The 22,963-nt window shown below is 48.7% G+C and overlaps 4 protein-coding genes across 13 annotated transcripts in view; 2 read left to right on the forward strand and 2 right to left on the reverse strand.

Annotated features, from left to right (window-relative positions):
* Positions 1 to 58: 58 nt before the first annotated feature.
* On the forward strand, positions 59 to 5,054 carry LOC122363208 (mpv17-like protein). Its single transcript, XM_043332198.1, has 6 exons — positions 59 to 286; positions 1,920 to 2,064; positions 2,605 to 2,705; positions 2,956 to 3,068; positions 3,321 to 3,391; positions 3,662 to 5,054. Exons 2-6 carry the CDS (start codon positions 1,948 to 1,950, stop codon positions 3,872 to 3,874), a joined length of 615 nt encoding a protein of 204 aa, XP_043188133.1. The 5' UTR covers positions 59 to 286; positions 1,920 to 1,947; the 3' UTR covers positions 3,875 to 5,054.
* Positions 5,055 to 5,455: 401 nt separating this feature from the next.
* LOC122363209 (ATP synthase subunit d, mitochondrial-like) lies at positions 5,456 to 7,733 on the forward strand. The gene is made up of 4 exons (XM_043332199.1): positions 5,456 to 5,863; positions 6,286 to 6,457; positions 6,815 to 6,952; positions 7,480 to 7,733. Exons 1-4 carry the CDS (start codon positions 5,742 to 5,744, stop codon positions 7,558 to 7,560), a joined length of 513 nt encoding a protein of 170 aa, XP_043188134.1. The 5' UTR covers positions 5,456 to 5,741; the 3' UTR covers positions 7,561 to 7,733.
* Positions 7,734 to 11,787: 4,054 nt separating this feature from the next.
* On the reverse strand, positions 11,788 to 16,889 carry LOC122363210 (sarcoplasmic reticulum histidine-rich calcium-binding protein-like). The gene is made up of 6 exons (XM_043332200.1): positions 16,723 to 16,889; positions 16,234 to 16,315; positions 15,807 to 15,931; positions 15,311 to 15,493; positions 14,699 to 14,917; positions 11,788 to 13,985 (listed from the first exon to the last, which is right to left on the reverse strand). The coding sequence occupies exons 2-6, from the start codon at positions 16,304 to 16,306 to the stop codon at positions 12,798 to 12,800; spliced, it is 1,788 nt and encodes a 595-aa protein (XP_043188135.1). The 5' UTR covers positions 16,307 to 16,315; positions 16,723 to 16,889; the 3' UTR covers positions 11,788 to 12,797.
* Positions 16,890 to 17,324: 435 nt separating this feature from the next.
* LOC122363231 (all-trans-retinol 13,14-reductase-like) overlaps positions 17,325 to 22,963 on the reverse strand; it is a 34,004-nt gene continuing 28,365 nt past the window's right edge. For all 10 annotated transcript variants that reach the window (XM_043332241.1, XM_043332238.1, XM_043332240.1 and 7 more), the window contains exon 14: positions 17,325 to 18,245. In XM_043332241.1, coding sequence (XP_043188176.1) covers positions 18,100 to 18,245 — 146 coding nt within the window. In that variant the 3' untranslated portion in view covers positions 17,325 to 18,099. The remainder of the gene's footprint in view (positions 18,246 to 22,963) is intronic.

Below are 22,963 nucleotides of genomic sequence, written 5' to 3' on the forward strand. Positions count from 1 at the left end.
GTCTGAAACATTCCAAGCTTCAAATAATGACTGAAATAATTTCAGTGTTAAGTTGTGATTAGGGCACATCAAAATTTTGAACAATTTCTTTGAATTTTAATTGGTTAAAAAATATCCTAGCACAAACAAAATTACCCGAGCACTGGCCTTTAGAAATTTTTGACGCACTGCTTACATTTTCGGCGCACAGATTCTCACGTGCAAATGTTTTGATAGGGCGTTGTTATTTTGTTTCCAATATATCATTATCTAAGAAGAAATCCGAATGAGTTTGCTTGTATAGACGGTAAGTTTAAGATAGGCACCGTACCTATTGACAATTGTAATTCAACCCTTTTCCTGCCTGGCTCTCAGCGGCTAAGCCTTGTGCTACGGGACAACCCCTCGGCCCCTCCCCTATCTGATAGGATAGGGCTCTCATATTTTCTCAAGCATCTACAAACTAATTTTATTTCAATAGAACCATTTAAAGGGACCCTCCCACCTTCAAAAAAGTTTATGAATTGGCATGAAAGTGATGTCGCTCGGTTCAGAAAGAGCAAAAACAAATATCTACCAAATTTCATCGAAAAATATTCACCGGTTTTCAAGATATTAGACTTTTACTTTTGTTTACTTTTTGGGATCTCCGCTGTTCCCAGCGACTTTATTTGAAAGTGCGGCATTTGTTGCGCGCAAAGCAGCATATACCACCGCGTGCTACAAAACGTTTCAGTCAAACATTTAAAAATCGTTAGATATCTGCGCTGACGTCACACATTCAGAGGGGTATTCCTATGCATTAGCCCCTCTAAATCAAACTGCTGCAATTTTGAAATTCAATATTTCCGATTTAAGGCATTTCTCGATGTTGTGAGTTTCGAAACCGGTAATTGTGAGCCAGGGACCCCATTTTGGCTATCTCAACTCAAATCTAATGTTAAGGTGGGAGGGTCCCTTTAAGTCCCTTAAAGATCAAAATTATTAAAAATGAAAAGGCTATTTGAAAAATAAATCACTAACTGGCTTGTTGCCGTAATCGCCGTAATCGCCACGCCATATGTGGAAGGCTTTTGGTGTCAATACATACATACATACATACATACATACATACATACGTTGATCCTTATTTATTGAGTTATTTAATGCGTTAAATTTTGAGCAATTAAGCAATTAATTTTCGATGTTTTTGGTTTCTTTACTAGAAATAATACTAGAAATAATACTAGTATTGTCTCTAAATTTATGTTTTAACACCATAAATTGCTGACCATTCCAGGCTGCAAATCCACAAACAGCTGATTTATTTGCAAAAGTTTTCCCATGGCTCCTCTACAGCATTTTAGGCGCAATTTCAAAAAGTTAAAGACCAAATTCAAAACGTTCACGTGCATTTTGAATGTAAACTTTTTGAATTTGGTCTTTAAATTTTTGAAATTGTGCCTAAAAAGGTGTAGAATGGCTCTCCTTAAAGCCCATCCAACCACCTATAAGATTTTTTTATTTGCCACTGGAACATACCCAAGGAGTTTTGGGCTGACATAGCAGTTTTGTAGATAACATTGACAATAATGTGATTCAGAAGCTTGTATGGCCTGCTGCCAAGTCGCCCTAGCCAAAGCAATAAAGCAAAGCAATCCAGGATTCATACATGTTTGAGGTTTGGTGGAACACAGTTTAGCAGGCTCATATTATTAAGTTAAGTTTTAGTTAAGTTTGTTCATAAGCACAGATGCAGACCACAACTTGATATAAGTTTATTAATAAAAGATTATATGTTGGGAAGAATATTCCCTTAAATTTGCTGAGTGTAGTGTGAAGTGTCTGCTAGCTACTATTGATATTTCGTCTATCGATGTCTGCAACGGCCAAGACCCAGGTCAGCAAAATACAAAATGTAATACAGGTTGACATGTTGCAATATGCATACCCTGATTCAGGTCTGACAGTTTTCTCAACTCTCAAGTCATGTCAATTTTCCGCCGACTCCTGAAGAGGCACCCTCTGCTCAGTAATGCGGCTATCTATGGCACCATGTTTGTTGGTGCCGAAGTCGGACAACAGGCACTTCTGAGACGAGCCGAGGTAAGTAGATGGCAAAATTGACTCACGCTCAGGATACAACTGCAGACATGAAGTGACCATGGGCTGATGTTATCACTGTACTTTTGAATGTCCCATTCATAGCTTGGTACTTTGTTGCATCGATGGTGGCAGAGCGCAGTTTCTAATCGCTCCGGCACTCGATGATGGTAACGGTTTACGGTTTGCTAGAGCAGCTGAAGTCATTTGAGAAGGACAGACATATCGTCTCGATGGGCAATTGGTTGTGATGGGCTCGCTAAACTTTGGCGTCCTGATTCTTACATCACCCAAAGTTGCCTGCTCAGACGGTACGCGTCGGGCTGCGCAACAAGCTCTGCTTAGCGTAGTATCCCTCTCGGTAGTTTTGTTGCGAATATCTCAGCCTCTAGACGTCCGATCGACACAGCACAAACGCCAATTGATTCGAAATTTAAAGCTAGATCCCATCGCTACGAGAAGCACGCCAAGATATCTTGTCAATATTGTCATACTGGCAAGTGCCTACCTTCCACTATTTTCCTTGTTGTTGTTTCCCCTCAGGTAAAGAATGAGAAGAAGAAGCCAGAGCCCTTGGATTCTGCCTCCGTTGCACGCTACTGTGTGTTGGGCTATGCCATAGCGCCACCCCTCCTGTATGCATGGTAAGTCAACTCTTTTGGCCATGGTGAGGCAACTGTGCAGGCAGCTTCATGCATTTTTGATGTAGTTTGTTTGACTTCTGGTAGCAGGGGCGAGATTAAAACAATTTATTATAAAGAAATGCAGGTTTATATCATCATATTCCGTTGCTGGGTCCAACCTATCAATCTCACTGACGGGAAAGCCGACGTTTTGCTATAATTAGTGGACTTTAAGACAAGGCAAGCCAATCATTCTGTGTGATTTCGGCAGGTACAAATGGCTGGACAGTCGGTTTATGGGTGTCACCATGCGAGTCGTCTCAAAGAAAGTGTTTCTGGATGTCGCCGTGGCCGGGCCCGTCGACGTCTTTATCTTCTTCTACAGTAAGTGACAGTGTGTGAGATTAGCAACAATCACGGTAGGATTTAGTATTTACTTTGCGCCGTGCGGTCAATATTTTCGAAGCCGGCGTCACCAATGCACGACATAGCATTGTCACGATTTTCATGGTCATGATCATCATAGTCATCAAATAACGCGGAACCTGTACCTACGAAACTCGAAAGTTAGTTGTTCTGACTGTGACAGATGATTTTGTGATTGTGGCTGAGCTGATTTAATTTTCTCTCCATTAGGCATGGCAGTTATGGAACAAAGGGAGGACAAGATGGAGGAAATTCGAGAAAAATACATCCCGACTGTTCTGGTAAGAACGAATTTCAAACACAACCGTGCTGTTTTACCGGGTTTTAGTAAAACACTACGGCAGAATCCACAGTTTCCGAACTATATGCGTGACAGGTAAACATTTATTTCACGCACTGGCAACTATTATCAGAATAGATTGATGGAACACAGGACAATCAGTTAGTGGAATATATGTTGTCCAAAAAATGTCATCACGAATCTGTAACTTGTTTTTATTTGTCCAATTACTCTAGCCGATTTTTAACCAAAACCCATCATCCCATTTCAGAAACAAGTTTACTTCTGGGTGCCGGCCCAGCTGATCAACTTTCTCTTCCTGCCGCCTTCTGTGCGCGTGGCATTCGTCGGGGTCTGCTCGTTCCTCTGGATTAATATCCTCTGCTGGGTGAAGCGGGAGCCGCCTGGCTATACCGCTTCCTCGGACGGTGCCGAAGCGAGTCTGATGTCTGCTGCTGACTCGGCAGACGCGGAGATATACTAGACGATGGCGGTGGCGTCCAAAACGCGCTGAGTGAAAGCTGTGTTGAGTGACATCGCAGAGGCTGTGGTTGAAGCTCGAGAGTGCAAACTGCAAATGTATGAAGGGGGAGAAACCTCTGGGAACACAGTCCTAGATGTGACAAAGGCGAAGATTCGTGAGTTCATTTTTGAACGTCGTCAAGTCATTCTGTCTGAGGTTTTCAGTGCACTTGAAGCCAGACAGGTGTAAAAGAGGCTAGACCTTGCGCTCTGACCAGGCCATCGCGTGCGAATCACGTGCGCACCATTTGATTCGGTTCCCTTGGTGTGGAGTTGCTGCGATTTCAGAGGACGTTTCGAAGGCTGTGGGTCGTGTCATGGAGTTGCCAGTTGCTTCAGGGCATTCAGCGCGACTGATCGCAGCTTTGTAATATGCGTGTGATTGCGGTGATCTTGGAACTTGGAGTAACTTGTGTGTGTTCCATGGCGCATATTCCTTAGCCAGAGCCGCCATCGATTTTTTGACGAGTGCTGTGAATGCCTCCTGTGCAAGCCTTATTATCCACGATCAACCTTCGATAAGATGTCGATGCCGCATGTTTTGCTTTGATTTTGTTTTTGGTGGCATCTTCGACTTGTCGTTAGTCGCATTGCGACGTTAATCCTTTTCCAGTTATGCTTACGGTACATTACCAACTACGGATTTTGTGCTTCATAAGCATGGTTCCTCATCGATGTTTATAAACTCGTCATTGCTTAGTTTTCAGTCCTCAGTATAAGTACTTGCCAGTAAGTGTCTCACTTACTATATGCGTATGATATCGATTTAATTGCATTGCATAAAGTTTGCGCGTCCATTTGTTTTGTAAGGCTTCCATGGTTTTCAGGAAAGCGTGGCTCTTCAGCCTCGACTGGAGACATGGCGTTTGTGGTGCTTTGTGTTTTGTTTGAATTGGTGCCGGTGCTGGGTAACTTAGCCATGTATTAGTCAAAGCCAATACGTTTGAATTGGCCTCGCGAGTCGGGCATATATCACCCGTAATATTTGCAATCAAACGTTATTTTGTGAATAAGATATCGCATAATCGTAAGTATCGGCAGAGCGTGATATCACCAATGACCACGGCATTCAACTCTGTCCGGTAGGCAGTAGCATATCGTTATAGAAATGAATTTGAAAATACACGCGTTTTTACTCTAAATCTGTGGACAGTGCGTTTCACTTGACCTACGAGCTTGAGCGCCGGTGTGTCAGAGTTGGGGCGCTTGAGGCCTGCGTGGGCCCTAGCTCAGTTAACACCCTTGTGATAGATCCTGCGGTGATTACGGATTTATGAGAGTCCGAACGGGCATCAATCGTCTACGGTGGGTGACGGAACCGTGTCTGAGCAGCCATTAGATTAGAAGTCAGAGAATGGGACAGACAATGCTCGGCAATGTGGGCAGTGGGCACCGAATTCATTCACGCAACCAGCCAATAAGTTGCAAGTGATAAACAGAAGCTAGCAATTTTAGGATGCTTATAATCTGGCACCTCTGTAAAAAACTGTCAAAAATGTTGCGGCTCTAAAATGCTGCTCTACGCTCTACAGTCTACAGTATGGTATGCGTTCTACATTTACTAGTAACACTGCATTTCCAGGGCGCGACTTAGTTTGATTAAAAATTCCGGTCATTTTTTACACTGGTAATTTTTAATGTTAGGTAATAATACCCATTGAAATCTTAAAGATATTTTCCAAATTCATCACTATTTGCACAAATCAGCTGCTGCGCCGTTTCAGTATCAAAAATAATTTGCGACGAAACAGGCGCTCACTTTTCTCGTCCTTCTTCGCCCCGCCTTCCCCTTGGTGCTTGGGTCGGTTTAATTTATTTTACTTTCAAAAATGGCTGCCAAGAGGATTTCCAAGTCCGCTATCGACTGGGCTGCCTTTGCCAAAAGGGTGCCGGAAAATCAGAAACCTATGTACCTGCAATTTAAGGCAAAGTCAGACGGATACCTTCGCCGGTGAGTAGATGTTATGGAAAACTTATGAGTGTTTATTCTTCTTTTAAAAATACTTCATGTGCTTTCAATGCTTAAGCTTGGATTTAATTACATGTGTTATTTTTCTTGATGTCCTATCATCATTACGGTTGCATTTAATTCGATGAATAAGACTCCGCAGAATACCACAATGATTGGGTTGGCTTCAAAGCATGGCTGAAATCTGGCTTTCAAATGCATTATTTTGTAGAATGAACCCCCAAAGAAGAGCTAATAAAGGTTAATTGTGACCTGATTATCTTAAGGTTCAAGCACCTCATCACAGGTCAACTAAATGCAAGGGCATAATAACAGTAGTCGCTATGTGATGTCAGCGTGATTCATCCTAAATCAGATTTAAAAAAGCATTTGATCCGACCCTGCCTCCCCTGCTCTGTCGCCAGGGTGCTGGCTCAGCCAGAGTCTATGCCTGCCCTGGACTGGGCCTACTACTCCTCGCGGGTCTCCGCACCCGGCATGGTCGATCAGTTCAAGAAGCAGCTGGCGGCCCTGAGCATCCCCTACCCCGAGGATAAGGGTGTCTCCAGCCAGATTGATGCCCAGGCCAAGGAGGCGGTAAGTGCTGGTGAAGGGAGGGAGGGAGGGGAAGTCATGCAGGATGTTGGGTGTTGTCACTCTCATAAGATGTAGAAGCAGAAAGGTGAGTTGTGACTGTTTCAGTTCAGTTTTGGTGTCTTACTTAGTTGTAGACCTTTTTCTAGACATTGTTGGTATCGGTGAGGGTTTGAAAAATTCAAATGGCTTTGGATAATAATGTTTTTGTGAGATTTTGTTATGATCACACATGATGCCTAGTTATGGAAATGAAATTGATTTAACTTTAAATTAGGTTGACAACCAATTTTATAATTTTACCCTTCCAAGTATTTCAGAGTCCCTGCATTTCTCATAATCCCCTATATGACCCCACAGGAGAAGAAGGTGACACAGTTTGTCAGCGAGTCCAAGGCACGCATCGCCGGCTACGAGGCTGAGCTGGCCAAGTGGGAGGTGGTGCCGGCCTTCGACCAGATGACCATGGAGGAGTTCCGCGACCACTTCCCCGACCTGGTGAGTACTGAGTGGGAACGTTAGTTGATATGGTTTCGTCTAAGAGATTTCTTGGACAGCTAGAGAAGGCAGTCGGCTGTGAAAATCGAACCTGGGTTCCCCGATGCTTTATCGATATAAAATCCACTTTGGACCAAAACTGACCATTTTTATCAGCAAGAATTACGGCGTAGGTATGTAATTTTACACGCTAGAGGTCATATGCCTACCGTCATATGAGCGGTTAGGTATTTTTCGCCTGTCAGTAACCCGGGCGCAGTGTTCGCTCACCGTTTTTATATTAAGAAAGTTGCCAGCTTGCTGGCGTTTTTTCGGTTTCTCATAGGTCGAATTCACCATGGTCTTAGTCCGTGCGGTTTACCAATGAGAGGCCAAGAAATACCAGTTAGGAGCTTCCATATATGAGAAAACCAGCAGCATGGCGAAAATAAGCTGACATCGAACAACCTGTCTCCCGAGCAGTGAGAACGGCGCATGGTTTCTCGTCTTTCCCCCTGTGTTCTCACGCCCCTCTCCCCCGTCGCCAGGCCCTGGACCCGGTCAACCGGCCGACCTTCTGGCCGCACACTCCCGAGGCCCAGCAGCCCGACGAGCCGGCCGCCCACTGAGACGACCCAGTGACGTCATTTGTCGCCCACTGACGTTATTTGCCGGCCGGGCGGCGTCATATACGGTGGCGTCACACGCGTCGGTGGCGAGAGACAGTCTGTGCTGGGGTGGCGCGCTGATAACAGCTGATGATAGACGATTATGTGTAGAATATATCGTGAATGGGAACTGATTCAGCGTTTGGTGACTGGTGCGTGTTGCGAGTCGCCGACTTTTTCGGATGAACAATTGTGTGGTCAGACTCACTAGTCACTACTGGTCAGTCTATTTACCAAAGCAAGGGAATGCTCCCGGAAAGGCGAATTTTCGGCGGATCATCCGTAGGAAGATTTACCACACAGCCGTTTAACACTAGAGAGGGACACGCCAGATGCTCCTCTGCACCATAACGGAATATCTCTGGAAAATCCGAAGTGGAGCAATATCAATTTATGTTTCGTCCCCTCTCATTCGTAACATTCAATCGTTTTAATTTTAAGTCGTTTTCCTTGAAACCGGTTCAAATCATTGCTGCTCACAAAATGTCTAGTTACTGTGAATGTCGTTAACCATTGGTTTTCGGCCCGTTGGCAGATGCCAAATCCCGCTATATTTATTGTTTCACCTTTCTACAAAGACACGCTGCTATATTTTAATATATTCAAAATATTTGTTGACATGAATAACACGCCGGGTCATACAAACATTGCAGCATATGGGACCGATAAAAGTTCCGTGACCTCTTCCCAAGTTATTACGTCAGAATCATAATCCATATAAATCCTCTCCATTCCATCGGCTACAATGAACGAAAGACACCACAGAACTCAGCAAATCAGAATATTGCGAGCGAGGCTAAGTACGGTTCTCCAGGGTATTAGTCGTTGGTCGCTCGGCGAGCGGGAGGGCAACCAGTTCCGCCCCTGTATCGCGTGACCCCTTGCTCCGCCCAGTTACGCACGAGCGTACTCCACGCCGCGTAGTAGCGTGGGGAGGGGAGGGTTAGAATGGTGGCATGTGTAGAGGCTAGAACCGGTTGCCACCGCCATGCCACCGCCCAGCGACATGGAGCGGGGTCAGTGACCAGGGCACAGGGAAAGGTCAGAGGTCAGCTATAACGTAGAGCTTTGTGTCTCCCTCCCCTCCGTGTGTAACGACCGCACGACAGCGGCCGGCCGCCGATCAGGCTTGACATGTCAAGGTCACCCGCAGTCAACGGGCTCGGAGGGTTGGTCGAGTATGCGTCCGTGGCTGACGACAGTCTCGACCATGTGCTATGGTGCCGATAGACTAGGGTGGGTAATAAGCTTTTGTTGAGTGCATATGGCTGCTCGGGTGCGCCATCTGATATGATGCTTTGTAATGTGTATGATACGTTTAAAACCTCGTTGGTAGTAGCCGAGAGGAGAAGAGGGGGGCGGGGAGACGGGTGCCGCCTCCACATGTCTATTTACTGCGATAGCTGAAATTTTGTAAACCTGACCTTTGATTCCAGCCGAATTTGTATGACAGCAGCTGTATTTTAACCCTCGCTCATATTAGTGTTTTGCCAGCGTCTAGCGTAAAACCCCTTGCCGTTCAGCCCCTGATCGAGCTAGAGCTTCGCGGAAAAAGAGCGTGTTGCCCGTGACGAGAGGGGGCCGTTGATACCCAATTTTAAGGTCCTAGGTCATTTGTTGATAGGTCAATATATACTCAAAAGTCGGGAAAATCGGGACCTGTTAGAGCTTCTTAAAGTGAGGCTGTTGTAAGGTTTTGCGGGGGGTGCTAATCACGAATTTCAAGTTAACTTTTATCACAGATAATGTTTTCGTGCATTTAGTCCAGGTCAGGTCAGGTCAGGTCAGGTCACGTGTTACGAGGGAACCAAAACTACTTCGTAAATGTTCAAACGGTTTCTAAATGCGAAATCAACTCCAAAATCTTGAAACATGTAGAACTCGAAGCAGTGAACTAAGGTCAACAAAGGTCAGTGACCTGACTGACCTTCACGTGACCTTGACACCCACTAGAATCCATGGGATCAACATCCTTTCACATGTTTGATCGCTTAAAGCCACAAAAAAGACAATAAACGCGCTCATGATGTGAGCCGAAATACGCTAAATCGCGATTCCGGCCAAACCCTCGGAAAACAGGTCACAAGTCAAAGGTCTTTTGGTTCAGGGTCATAAAAATTTTAAGGTTAGGCGAAATATTGATTAACTCGAGGATACTGAAGGTTTCGTCGTAATCAGCCACTTTTTGCGAGAGTTATTTGCGAAAAACTGAGGGTAGGAGGTCTGTTCGACACCCTCCTAGTGTCGAACATCGTTAGTGCGAAGGTTAAGGTCAGGCCGTTAACCAATGACGTCAAAAGTGAACCTCTGTAAGGTCCCAAAATGTCGCGACGTCGCGGCGTCCTTCGTGCCAGGGGACTGTTCAACGGGGAATGAAGCTTATATGATCTAGTACAATCTTCCAGAGGCCTCACAAATTGTATGTAGCTATCTCGTATTTTTCTTAAGAGTCACCTGAAGTCAGGTCGGTCACGCAACCTCACGATGATTAATCAATTGGGAAATATAAAAGCTGTTATTTTGGCGCCGAGAGCCATCTAAAGCTGTCTCAAGCGCATTACTTCGCGATTTTATACAATCTTTGCAAGCCCCAGCATTAACTTTTCCATTATTAAAGTTAGGCGACTTCATTTATGACGTCACTAAGGTCACAGGAGTTTCCACCAAAAAGTCCCGATCAAATTGAGCTGGCGAGTCGGGAAGCCACAGTGGACTTGTGAGGACCTACCGAATCGAATAAGCGATATGACCTCCTTGAGCCAGCCTCGTGGCCTGAGTGGCTCTGCCCTGACATGACCTGAGATGAACGCCTTAAATTGACCTCAACAAAAACAAAGCGTATACTATTCGACGCGCTTGAGCATGCAAAACTCGATGGTGCCATTATCTTAGTTCTGTAACCACTTATGGTAAAGTTGTTTACCAAAAACCGATCCCGCGACTTGGAGCACTTATACTGACCTCAGACTTTATCAGTTGACCTGAGACATTCAACTCGGGTACCAGTTGCTGCATCTCATACGACGCACGCGCTCAGTTTTATCCTCAAGGCTCTAGCTCAATTAGGGACAAAAAGACGGAGAGGGGTCGTAATCGCCCCCCCCCCCCTCGGCCGGGGTATATACAGAAAACCCAAAATTCCGTTGAGGGTTAAGCACTGAAGTGATATATTATGATGCGAGAAGTTATAGGTCAAAACAAGTATGCACACGAGCGGATGTGAATAAAACTGTGTTTGAGGTATGCCTTTTTGTTATACATTCGATTTGCTTCAGTTATTGGTAAGAACAGATACAGCCAAGAAGAGCGCCCCTGAAGAAAAGGTGGCGCACCGGACGAGTGCGATTTTAAGGTCTAATCTCAGTCGTGGACCTCTAAGTTCGGATCAAGCGCTGCATGTTAGGGGTGAAAAAAATGGGGGGCAAAAATCCTGATTTTTCATCCTGATTTTGGCAGCATCGTCATGCTTTGTCACGGCACTCATCCACTCCCTCGGCCGAATTATTATTTCCTTTTTGTATGAGTTCTGGCATAATCCCGCACATTATGCTGCATGTTGTTTGCCATGAAAAAACGATGCATGTTCAGCTACGTTCTACGCAGTACGCACTAACCTAACCACCATCCTACCATCCACCACTAACCGCCATCCCGTTCTGTGTTCCCTTCCACCCCACACGAATCAGCCGAGATACTAGTCAGTCGGGCTAGCGCTATCCTATCCTCCCTTCATGACTGCACAGCGCTAAAACCCAGAGCCGAGACTTCCCGAGCGCGACCTCTGACCCCACGCAGTCCGAAGGGTCGGCCGATGCCTAAGGGCGCGCCGCGCGCCGGCCACCCGGATAGCCTCTGCCGAGTCTCCCTTTCATACGCCGTTTACTACGCGCTCGATTCATTCATGATTCTGTGTTTCCTCGTTCCTCTCGTTAGATGGCTCTACTGATGCCATAGGCGATCCCAGGAAGATTGCGGCCAGAATACCCCAAACGGCAGAAAATGAGGTTTTTGGTGAATATCTCGGAAAGTATTTGGCATACAACGATGCAATTTCACAGTCTCGTGGTAAATGTGCATACACATAATTCGGGTTGATACTTATGCATTTGAACATTATATAGGACCAGATATGTCCGAAAAAGAAAAACCAACAAGACTTTTACTGGAGAACCGTACGTACATAATACACGCACATCTGACATATATTGTAGCTCTTGATGATTAAATAAAAGTAAACGGACGGAATGTGTAAACTGATAAGGCGGGCCCGTTGAGAAAAGGACCACTCCAAGCTACGTTATCATACGGCTACTCAAAAATCTGCAAGTTTACTACAAGGTGCGAGCAAGCACACGGAAGGTCTTGTTAACGAGAAAAACGTAGGCATATCATTAAGTTTGTTGTGAAATAAACCTATTAACAATAGCAAAACTTTGGCGTTGTGAATACGTCTGGTATTTGTGCTTGGCAAGCGAGCTATAGTCCGTACGTAAACATTGAATGGTGGTTACAAGAACGGTATACTGTATGGAGCATTACTACAGGAGGCATTACACGTAAAAAGGACGACACGTGACAATCAATACACAGGGACAATACACAAATTGCGGCTAAATGCCGCAATTGATGCACATGAACGATTAACAGAGAACATTGAAGACATGTTGGCATAAGGGAAGATCTTGGCTAAATGCTGACTATTTATACCGTAATGAACAACCCAGCTGATAACATATGCTGCTGTTGGACAAACACCTAAACACATGCAAGAACAAGGACATGATAATTGATACGTATAGTATCTCAAAGTGTTAGGTACAACACAAACAAATGCTGAATATGCAAAGCTGCAATAATGATTAGGGTACGTTTCGAGACTACACGCCGCAACGCATTGCATTAACAAAATCCCAGTTATGACTATTGGAGTCTGGAGACGCTAAACGACCATATTTTTAATCTACAATCCCTCTAGATCTGACGACTACATTGCATTGCTGTTGAGAACAGCTCTACAAAACCCTCTACTCCACTCTTCTACCAGCCCGTTTCACCGAATCAATTCTCCCGCAGAGAACTAAACTGCTTCCCAATGAGCCTCGTCAGCTTAGGTGATTTCTTCGCTGATGCCTGCTAAACAATACCCTGGTGCGAACCATCAGCACATCAAGGTACGTCCCGACAAACCAAATTAGCCTCTAGTACACGCCCTTGCACATGCGGCAGATGTAGTCACAGATCCTGCCACACCGTTTCTCTGTAACCATCGTCTGGCAGGTGACACACGAGTTGGGATCTTCGACTCGATCAGTGATGGAGCTCGAGCGCGGATGCTTGTGGCCTACACCCTCCCCTTCCGACCAATCGGGCGTACCTGGCGGGACTCCCTGGATCCACTCAGCTCCTCCCTCCTCCTCTTCAGCGCCAGAGGCATCGTCAGCATCCTGAGGAGGGTCCTCTTCCTGCACGGGCTGTTTCTCGTCACCACTGTTGGGTTTCTTGCCGGGATGTTCACCTGTGACGTGTTTGTTGTCGACACGGCGAGGACCTTCGTTGGACACCAGTGAGGCGCTGACCTTACGTGCGTTTCTCTCCTTTCCGTCTGCGCTTTGGCCGCTCTTTTCCTCTTCCTCGTGCTGCTCGTCGTGCTTTCCGCGTCCCCGCTTCGAACTGTCGCGATCTCCCTTCTCTCTGCCCCTGTGTCGACCTGGATGGTCTTCACGTCCTACATGTTTCCCAGGATGCGACGACCCGTCAGACTTACTCTGTTCATGTTCCTCCTCGCTAGAACTCCCTCCATGTGAAGCGTCTCCCTCAGCTGATCCTTCGACATGCGCCTGGTCCTCTAACTCCTCCTCAGAACTCTGTTCGTACCCGTGACTCCTCTCTGTCGTCACAGGAATCAGGTTGTCTTCAATATCATCCTCGGCAGGCTGCTGGTGCCGGTGGTGATGCGGACGATCATGAGGATGCTTGTGAGGCTTCCGGTGACGTCCTTTGTGAGGATGTGCCTCACGAATGATCCCCTTTCCAGAACCTTCGTCCTCGTCACTAACAAAGACATCCTCGATGAAATCATCATGCTCTTCGTGCCAGACAAATCCCCCGCCATGCCATTCGCCATCGGGAATATCCCCATGTACCGTTTCCACCTGTACTTCATGAACGCGATTGTGAACGGAATGATCATCAGCATGTCCTGAGCCTTCTACAGTAGGCGTTGCTTCCGTGTGGAATGTTTCGTGAGGATGCGGAGACCTGCCTTTGCTGTTCTGAGCGCCGGGAGGCCGATGGTGGGTGGAGTAGGGACGGACTGAGTCGTGCTCGGTTGTGCCGCCGATTTCGTCCGCCAGTTGGGTCTTGAGTTCGTGGTGTGACAGCGTGTCCTGAGGGTAGATAGAAGGTGGGGTCAGAGGGGTTCAAGGGGTGGGAGAGGCGGGGAAGGGGTTGTGAAGAGAGCGGCAGAAAGACAGACATGCAGACGGAATGTACAGACGAATATGTAGTGACACTGAGACAGGCAAACATAGACAGATAGACAAACAAAAAGGCAGACTGATAGACAACGATCATACCATGGTGTAGTTACATGAACGAACGGAGACTCGATAGATCCAGTTCAGTCACGCTGACACTCGAGCTTAGCGTCTCTTAGAACAGGAGGCGGTGTTTTGTTTGGTATCACAAGACAAACAACGGTAATAAAACGAACACCTGGCCCGAAAGTGAATGTAAAACCTGTCCATTTGATGGATGGAGCTACCTGAACCTGCATCTCGGTTAAACAGACTGTCGCAGTACACCTTATTGAACCGAAAACGAGATATGTCACGGACTCTTGACTGTCACAGCAATGTAAGCCATCTCGTGACTCGTAATACCACGCCCTATTTGGTAAACTTTGGCATTTGTTGGTACAGTTATCGTCTGCGGTAGTTGACTCGCTCAGATATAATAAAACCGAATCAATTTTAAGCGAGGGACTGCTTAAATTGGCAGGAAGTGGTAACGTTCATCAAATGTCCATCGTTTACCATCACAGAGCCAAATTTCCATCCTACTTTCAAAATGTCCTCCAACGAGATGGACTCCAACTCACCTCCAGAATTTCCTCCAGCGGCATCCAGTCGAACTCGAACACCCCGATCAGGTACTCCTCGAACACGTCCGGAGCAACACGCTGGAGCCGCAGCGCCAGGTCGGTGTCAAAGAACAGCTGCAGCGCGGCCGAGAGACGCTTCTCGAGGTCGTGTTGCCGCTCGGGACGCACCACGCCGCGCCACATGAGCTGACGGAGCACGTCGACCGGTATCTTCTCCTGCCGGGGGGGGGGGGGGGGCAGTGAGAGGTAGAATGTGTCAGGCTGAGGAAGAAAGTCGCAGTGCTTTCGAAAGCTACCTTAACATAAAAAGTATCTGGTGTTTCGAACATTCGTCGATAAACAGGACAGGTTAGATGATTGGGAGATGTGAAAAGCTGATTTCCTGGATGAGTGTGGCTGATGTGGCCGGTATGAGATACGTCTATATTTTTCCGTCCAACGTTCCCATATTGAATTTTAAAATCCTTCCTTGCACCATAACCCAGCATTCACCGTTCAGCCCAACCTCGAACTAACCCACCCATCCTCCTTCATCAACCCTCATCTACCCTTTCTTCCTCCCCTCATCCTTTTCCATTCCCCATCCCACCCACACTCACCCCCTCTCACCTTATGTTTCTTGGCGACCCGTCCTAGTTTTCGGAACGTGTTGATCAGCACAGTCATGTTGTGTTCGCCGTACTTTTGATACTCGGCGTCCAGCTCATCCAGCCACTCTGAGTCGTCGAGGCGAGCGGCGATGGCGTCCAGAAGTTGGCTCGGTGCCAGCGCCTCGGCAGAGTCGGGCTTGGTCTGGGGGAGAGAGAGGGAGAAAAAGAGGGGGGAGAAGGGGAGAGTGAAGAAACATAAGCAATAATCATGGCAATAGTAAGGAACATAGCGTTCACGCTAGAACGATCTATTTTACATGCATTTATCATATGTCCATCCATTATCAAACCGGGCGTGATATTCAGGATCATTATAACTTAGGTATAAGCTGGAAAGTGCACAGTAGGAACAAAAAATGGCACACGTTAAACTCATCTTATCCGACTCCCCGACTTACGGCCTCATCGAATCTCGTCTTATCTACTACACAAATCTTTCCAGTCTGGTATCTTACCAACATATCGGTTCGAACAAAGAAGTCAGCGGCGGCCACCTCGTCCATGAAGTCTCTGAACTTGTCCCAGTAGTGAGAGCTGACGATGCGACCTTTCTCCTCATCGCCAGCCAGAACCTTCTTATCTGGAAGGGCGAGCGGCGCGGTTATTGGTATAGCAAGGTAGAAACTAGAAACTTGAAAAGAAAACTGCTTCGTCGTTGCTTTTACAGGAAATCAATTAATGCTTTCAATAATCTAACTATATCCTAATATTCCACTTGAACATCCATATTTTATTGCTCGGTTTCAGTAGCCAGTTTTTCTTGCAGCGCACTTCCGATCCTGACATTGACCACGAGGCAGATGGGAAAAATCCCTAAAACTACACCCGAGAACTGAGAAGACCGCCAGGCCCCAAAGACCCGTTCAGACGGAACACACTCACGATGGCCAAGGAAGCCGAGCGTCGAGGTCAGCATCAGCAGAATCAGCACCAGCGAGGTCAGCGGTGCCGCCATGCTGACCGCCTGAGGGAGACGTGGAGATTAGCTCGACGCTCAGTGGAAGTCAGGTAGAATGATACAGATCAACGCACAGGTCACACTAGAGTTCGGTCGTTAGAGTTCCATCGTCGATGAAGTTCGATGCTAGAGGTCAAACGGTCAGTTTTTGTGGGCAGCCCATCAGCCGTCTAACACCACAAGCTAAAAAGTCAAAACTCGAGGTCGAAAGAAAATGAGCGTCAAAAGAATACAAGCCAGGCACAGCGATACACAAACGTTAAAACGCTTACTTTCTTACACTAAACGGCAACCACAATCACAAGAAATATATCTACAGTCCTACACGCACACAGACACAACCACAGGATCTCATAAGGCCAGTCACCTACCGCCCGCCCTTACAGACTCATGAGTTAGGAGTTGGGACCTACCTGGCACACCGCCCCGGTCCAGCCGCCAGCGGCCACCGTTCACCTCCTACTGGATAGCTTCAGACGAGCTCCGGCCGCCCCGCGCCGCTTCGAGGAACAATACGGTCATAAGGGGTCGTGTTTCGGGGCACGTCATGAAAAGTCGTGCCAGGCAGGTGCCGCCGGGAGCGACGAGACGTGCCGTTCTGAAATGGTTAGACGAAGTCGGATAGGTTAAACGTGCTTTTTTGGAGGGAAGGGTAGGGGAGAAGAGGGGAAAGGGTACGTGTGTGACGTGTGTGAATGTGGTTGTGTCCAGGTAAACTTGTTTTCCCGGAGAGGCAGTGAGGAGAGGCAGTAGGTCTCGTGTGTGATCTGTGAATACCCAGCAAGGAATGGGGAAGTTGAATGTCCGCAAAACTGCACGGAGTGGTACGGAAGTAACTATTCAAAAATGTTCAGCACTTCGGTAAAGTGCAGTTGTGATTTTGTCACCCTTCCAGTTCCAACAAAGCGACACCGGGGGCGCGACGAAAATGACATTGCTCTAAATTTCTTTGTAAACTTTACCGACATAAAACGAAAAAACTCTGCTGCAATCCGCCATGTTCCAAATAACCGTCGAAGTTTCCAGTGCATCGTTTATTCCAAGTAAGCATATTCAAGTCAGACACATCCTCCCAACAACACCAGCTCATCGATTAGCTTCCTGGCTCAATTTGCGTGCAAAGTCGCACCGGCAGTACTCTTCTAGTCAGTGATATATAACCACATGCACTAGCCACCATCATCGCACCAAAACCCGAAAGGGATCATATTATATAATTATGCATACATACTCGTACATCAGCTGCATTGGCGATACTGGCCAAAGATAAAATATTTCGGGCAGTATCGCTCGGAATATCACATCTAAATTCCAGCGTCCTGATTCCAAATCACAAGTCAAAACACATACGCAGTACGCACAGCTTTCCGCCGTAACATTTGTCTCTCGGGGCAGTATTATATAGCGAAGCATCAGCTCACTGTTATTATTTGCAACACATCTACGAAAATAGACGTACAGTGTTAAAAAGCCGCGATACAAACATACCAAAATACTCCCAAAAGAGAAACTAGCACAAACGCTGCCTAACTGCCCATCCTCGTCATTCTGCCACACACACTTTCAGTTTCGTTTCCGGCGTACCCAACCTCTCTACCCAGCTCTCTCATTTTCTTTTTTTCTCCCACTCTCTTCTAAACGCTACCATTCACTGAGTCAAACAGAGTGGAAAATCAAAACCTCGTCTGTCTCTCAATGCTCTTTTTCAACTAATTTTCCCTTACAAACCCTCAAAGAGTAGACATACCTCCGAACTACCCCCTTCTCCAATTCTCCTCCACTGCCGCTCTCTACTTCGCCTTTTCCAGTCGCTTGTGGAGTTCGTCGACGTCATTCAGACAGTTTCTGCCGAGGATGACTCCGGCGGAGAGAACTCCGGCGTACAGAGCTCCCGTGACGCCTCCGCTCAGAATGTCCTGGCCCGTCAGGTACAGACCTGGGGGACAGAGGTCAGGTCAGGTATAGACCTGGGGGTCAGAGAGGTCAGGTCGGGTCAGGTACAGACCTGGGAGAGCGAGAGGTCAGGTCAGGTACACCTGGGGTAAAGGTCACGTCAGATCAGGTCAGGCCAGGTAAATTAGACTTGAAAATAAGTTTTCAAGTCAGATCAAATACATACCTGTCCTGGGGAAAAGAAAAGTAGACGTCAGGTCAGGGCAGCTTGGGTCCGATACAGCTGGAGGAGAGAGGTCTATACCATAAAGTCAGGTCAGGTCTGGTCAGTTAGAGTTGTTAAGAAGTCAGGTCAGGTGAAATACACACCTAAGAGCAAGAAAGGCTGCGGCGGGTCAGGTCGGCCTCGGTCATATAAATCTGGAGATAGAAATGTCAGATCTGATCTTTGACAACTTGCATTCAAATTATTTTCACGTTTTCTTTTATCCATTAATGAACCAAAAAAATAGGCATAGCCGTGTTTGCTTTATTCAGGAAGGGCGGAACACGTCAACACGAGCAACGAAAACAAACACATCATCCGATAACACAACACTAATATTGCACCAACCGGCCGTTTCAATAGGTTTCGCAGCAATCTATCAGAAAGTTGAATGAGGCCATTAACTCCCCTATTCAAAAAGAACATGCTTGTGTATGTGTTTTTTCTTTTGTACACCAAGGCGCTCAAGCTTCGTTTTCAGGCCACACTAACAAAATCAGCTACCCTTTTCAACGATTATCAACACGATCAAACGCTCACATGCCATCCCATCAGTCCTCACCAACGTCCTCAATCCCTTTCGCCGTCCTCCCTCCGAAAGACTTTTTCGCCCTTCCCTTTTATCAGCGCTTTCCCACCACGTTTTCACCCTCCTCTCCTCCCACCGCACCAGCCAGTTCACATGCTGCTCTGCCTTGTCATCACCACGACACCATTCGGCACCAGGCCGCACTCCCTCAGCGTCAGGGAGCCATCCCACAACATTCTCCTCGGGTAGGCCGTCATCAGACCATACGGCTCCGTGGGTCGGCTCCCTCCCGACTCAATCTTTCGGCGGAGCTCGGAGATCGTACAGCTGGCGTCTAGCTTGAGCGTCAGACAGGCGTCCTTTGGTGTTCGGACGCGGATTGTGGTCGGCTGGGGCGGCGGTGGAGGCGGCGGCGGGGGCGGTGGCGGGGGAGGTTGAGTAGGAGTTGGTCGTGCGACGGTAGCACTCTCTTCGTCATCTGCCTTCGGTGGCGGCGACACGCGACCGGTCAGCAGCTCTTCGACGGAGCGTCGGATCTCAATCAGGCGTCCATTCCGCACCACCGTCTTCGGAAGCCGCGCTAAGAAGCGAGAGACCGCCTGAGAGGGAGGTGGTAGCTGGGACGACCTCCCGTTACCTCCACCGAGACTCAGATCTGCTGCTGAAGCACTGTGACGCACAGGCGCCGGTGGCGACGTCTCCCGCGCAGGCTCGGCTCCCACCTTCGCCTTCGTCTTCTGCGCCTGCTTCTGTGTCTGCTGTCGCACCTCTGCCGGCTGTCTGGGAGGCAGGGGAGACGTGCTGCGGTCACACCCACTACTGCCCGCTGACAGATACCCCGAGCTGCTGGGTGTTCTCCGGCTGGTGGCCGATCCCGTCTTCCTTCCACCTGACGCGGGACGCTCGCAGGGCGTGGCCGGTCGCTGTCTGCGCTGTTCTCTCTCCTTCTGCAGCTCCCGTTCGCGCTGCTGGCGGTTGTAGTGCTCAGCCACTAGTCGGGAGCTACGTCTGCGGCCGCCTAGACGGTAACCGGGCCCAGAGAACACCCGTGCAGGTTGTGGTGGTCGGTATACCTCATGACGATGATCGCGCAGCTCCAGAGGTACACCATCAGGAAAGCGTTCCTTCAGCTCGGTGGGGAAATAACCGTCCTGTAGATCCACTACCAACAGCTGTGCCAGAGGGTCGGAATAAGGACGGAACGGGCCGCTCTCCAGGAGTAGACCGTTGCTGTAGAGAGCCAGGGGGAGAGGAGACACCGCCTGAAATCGAGCACCTCGAGGTGTTCGACACAGCTGCGGCTGACCTCCACCAGCCAAGAGGTTCAACTCCGCCACACGAGTAGTCACCAGGTCAAAGTCGACCGCGAACGGCTGGTCACGCTGTGAGATCGCCGGTGAGCGGTCCGGTTTGTCTCCTTCGCCACCACCTTCGTTAGTGTCACCGTCCGCTTCAGCATCTCGGTCAGCATCCCCGTGAGAACGCGCCGTCGTTAGATCGTCGCTACTCGCCCCAGATCCGACCCATTCGAGACCGTAATCAGCTAGGAACTTTTCCATGTCTCTCACATGCTTCTGAAGACGGCGACATTCACGGCGCAGGTGATCCGTCTCGCCGTCTGATGCAGCTGTCTCGCAGAGAGACTTCCTGCCTGCCTTCCTCATGGCGCTGGGTGGGCTTCCGCCGCTAGAACCGGCGCCTTCACAAAGCGCCCTCAGTTTCTCCACCTCCTTATCTCTCTCGGCCAGCTGATCCTTACTACGATTCAGCTGTGACTCCAGCTGTGTGACTCGAGTCAGCAGAAGCGTCACCAACTCACGGTCTGACGGTCCACCTGACACTAAACCGGTCGACCAGTACTTGTTCGACTTTCGCAGTCGATCCAGCGTGACACCCGCGTCCTCAGGACCTCCAGGACTAGGCGGAGGACTAGCCACCGGTCGAGATTGTCTATAAGCCCGCTCTCTGGCCAGTCGACGCTGCTCGGTCGCCTCCATCTCTTGGTTCTGCATCACTCGCTCCATCTGACAAATCTCACTCTCGGCTCGGGTAATCTCCATGAGTTCGTGCAGCCGACGGAGATCGTCTTGATCAGAGGCCGGCAGTGCTGGACGCCCCGGAGGAGGAGGCAGGGGCGGAGGGTGAGATCGTGATGGGGTGTGTTCATCTCGCTCGTTGTATGGCCAGCCGGGCGGGGATTCGCCGATTCCAACGACGCCATTGCCGATATCCCTTCCTACAGCCCGATCGGTGTGATTCTCCCGGACCTTTGCACAGTCTGTCATGCTTCCAGCATAATATCCATGACGATTTTCGACACGATTCTCCATGTCACATCCCTGTCGATTATTATACGCTGCACTTTGACTTCCTCCATGATTTCTGACACGGGCTCCACCACGATTCTCTTCATTATCACCACCGTTGTTTGCACCACGGCCAGTGCCACTGCCGACATCCCGAGCATTTGTCGTGTCTCTGCCAGGTGGGCTTCGTCGCTGCTGCGCCTGCTGATGTTGCTGTGTCTGCTGATATTGCGCTTGTTGCTGTTGCGCCTGTTGATGTTGAGCATGTTGACGTTGAGCATGCTGATGTTGCGCCTGCTGCTGCTGTTGCGACTGATTCACCAGCTGTGAGATACTCTCAATCAGATGTGAGCTGGACGAATTCTGCGCTCGTCTCTGCGGCGCCGGCAGCTGCGGCAGCTGCGTCCCCTGCTGGTGCTGTGATACGACCGGCCGATGTCCTGACTCGCCCTGAGGTGTACAGACAGCCGGTGAGGCCGGCAGGGGCAGCGGCCGGCGCGGGGGAGTCTGCGATACACCACTCCCGACCACACTGATGGCTCGCGGATCCGCCGAACAGCGCGCCGGCTGCTGGAACGGCTTGGGCGCGTATACACCCGCTGCTCCGGCGGGGGAGTCCGGCTTCCCCGGCTGTCGCGCGGGCACACTGCAGAACTGGGGGCCACCAGTCACCGCCTGCACGCGGCTTGTCAGCCCCGGCGGCACCGGCTCGCCCGCAGAGCTGCGCATCGCCAGGATCGCCTCCAACTTACGCCACTGCGGCGGAGCGTCCGCGAACCGGTCTATGAGTTGGCTGGGGGGCTCGCGAGGCTCAGATGTGTGCCGTGAAGCCTGCTGGGGTGTGGTGGACATCGTGGGAAGACACTACGCAGCCGCTCTACCCAAAGCCGACACTAGCGGCGGACCGGGCGCTGCTGATAGCTCGCCGAACACGCAGACTTCCGGTATCGATCAAACTGTACGCGGCCAGCAAACAGCGACCATCGACCCCTCAGTGAGACGTCGATTGCCACGGCTGATTAATCAGAAAACGCCCACAAGCTTGGTGTGTTTCATAGCACGATACTTCCCGAGGCATTAAAAATGACGCAACTTTAACGACCGCGTGCGAATCATAGCAGCACTGATTGCATTGCGACACCATTAAATATTAGCTGTTATTGATATTCACTGACGTTCTAACGCACGAAATAATGGAAAATAACAACTTCGAAGAAAATACGCAATGCGCTTTATATGCACACAAATCGAACTAATTCAGTAGTTTAAAAACATTCAAGAGCTGCTGATGCATGTCACGCACAACATTTTCGACGGGCGCCTCCACAAATGAAATTTTTAAAGACAAATGGATTAATCGTGGACAAATGAACAAAGAAAAATAAAAGCAACACGTGCTATGAGAATTTGATTTGATTGCATGAAAATACGTCGGATTTGCAGCTAAGGTGAACGAGGCCAAGGTCTGAAGAAAATTAAATCACCAACGCCGGAGACCTCAAAGGTCAAGTCAATGACCTATAAGCCAGACTTTGGCGTGAGCCACGAAGGGCAAACGTGGCATGCCGCTAAAACACTCAACAGGTCTCGACACTTGAGCCTTCGCCCTTCAACCCTCGCCACCAGTCGCATATAAACTACAGCCAACCGAGCAAACAAAC

This window comes from Amphibalanus amphitrite, unplaced genomic scaffold (genome assembly GCF_019059575.1).
Source record: "Amphibalanus amphitrite isolate SeventyFive unplaced genomic scaffold, NRLGWU_Aamphi_draft 000610F_arrow, whole genome shotgun sequence".
Taxonomy (NCBI): domain Eukaryota; kingdom Metazoa; phylum Arthropoda; class Thecostraca; order Balanomorpha; family Balanidae; genus Amphibalanus; species Amphibalanus amphitrite.

Excerpts from the sequence above, each read along its gene's own strand:
- LOC122363208 (XM_043332198.1), top strand. The coding sequence starts at position 1,948 with ATGTCAATTTTCCGCCGACTCCTGAAGAGGCACCCTCTGCTCAGTAAT. Across the intron at positions 2,706-2,955 it reads CCACCCCTCCTGTATGCATG|GTACAAATGGCTGGACAGTC; the intron begins GTAAGTCAACTC and ends TGATTTCGGCAG. Across the intron at positions 3,392-3,661 it reads AATACATCCCGACTGTTCTG|AAACAAGTTTACTTCTGGGT; the intron begins GTAAGAACGAAT and ends ATCCCATTTCAG.
- LOC122363209 (XM_043332199.1), top strand. The coding sequence starts at position 5,742 with ATGGCTGCCAAGAGGATTTCCAAGTCCGCTATCGACTGGGCTGCCTTT. Across the intron at positions 5,864-6,285 it reads TCAGACGGATACCTTCGCCG|GGTGCTGGCTCAGCCAGAGT; the intron begins GTGAGTAGATGT and ends CTCTGTCGCCAG. Across the intron at positions 6,458-6,814 it reads ATGCCCAGGCCAAGGAGGCG|GAGAAGAAGGTGACACAGTT; the intron begins GTAAGTGCTGGT and ends ATGACCCCACAG.
- LOC122363210 (XM_043332200.1), bottom strand. The coding sequence starts at position 16,306 with ATGGCGGCACCGCTGACCTCGCTGGTGCTGATTCTGCTGATGCTGACC. Across the intron at positions 15,494-15,806 it reads TTGTTCGAACCGATATGTTG|ACCAAGCCCGACTCTGCCGA; the intron begins GTAAGATACCAG and ends TCTCTCCCCCAG. Across the intron at positions 13,986-14,698 it reads CGCTGGAGGAAATTCTGGAG|GACACGCTGTCACACCACGA; the intron begins GTGAGTTGGAGT and ends ATCTACCCTCAG.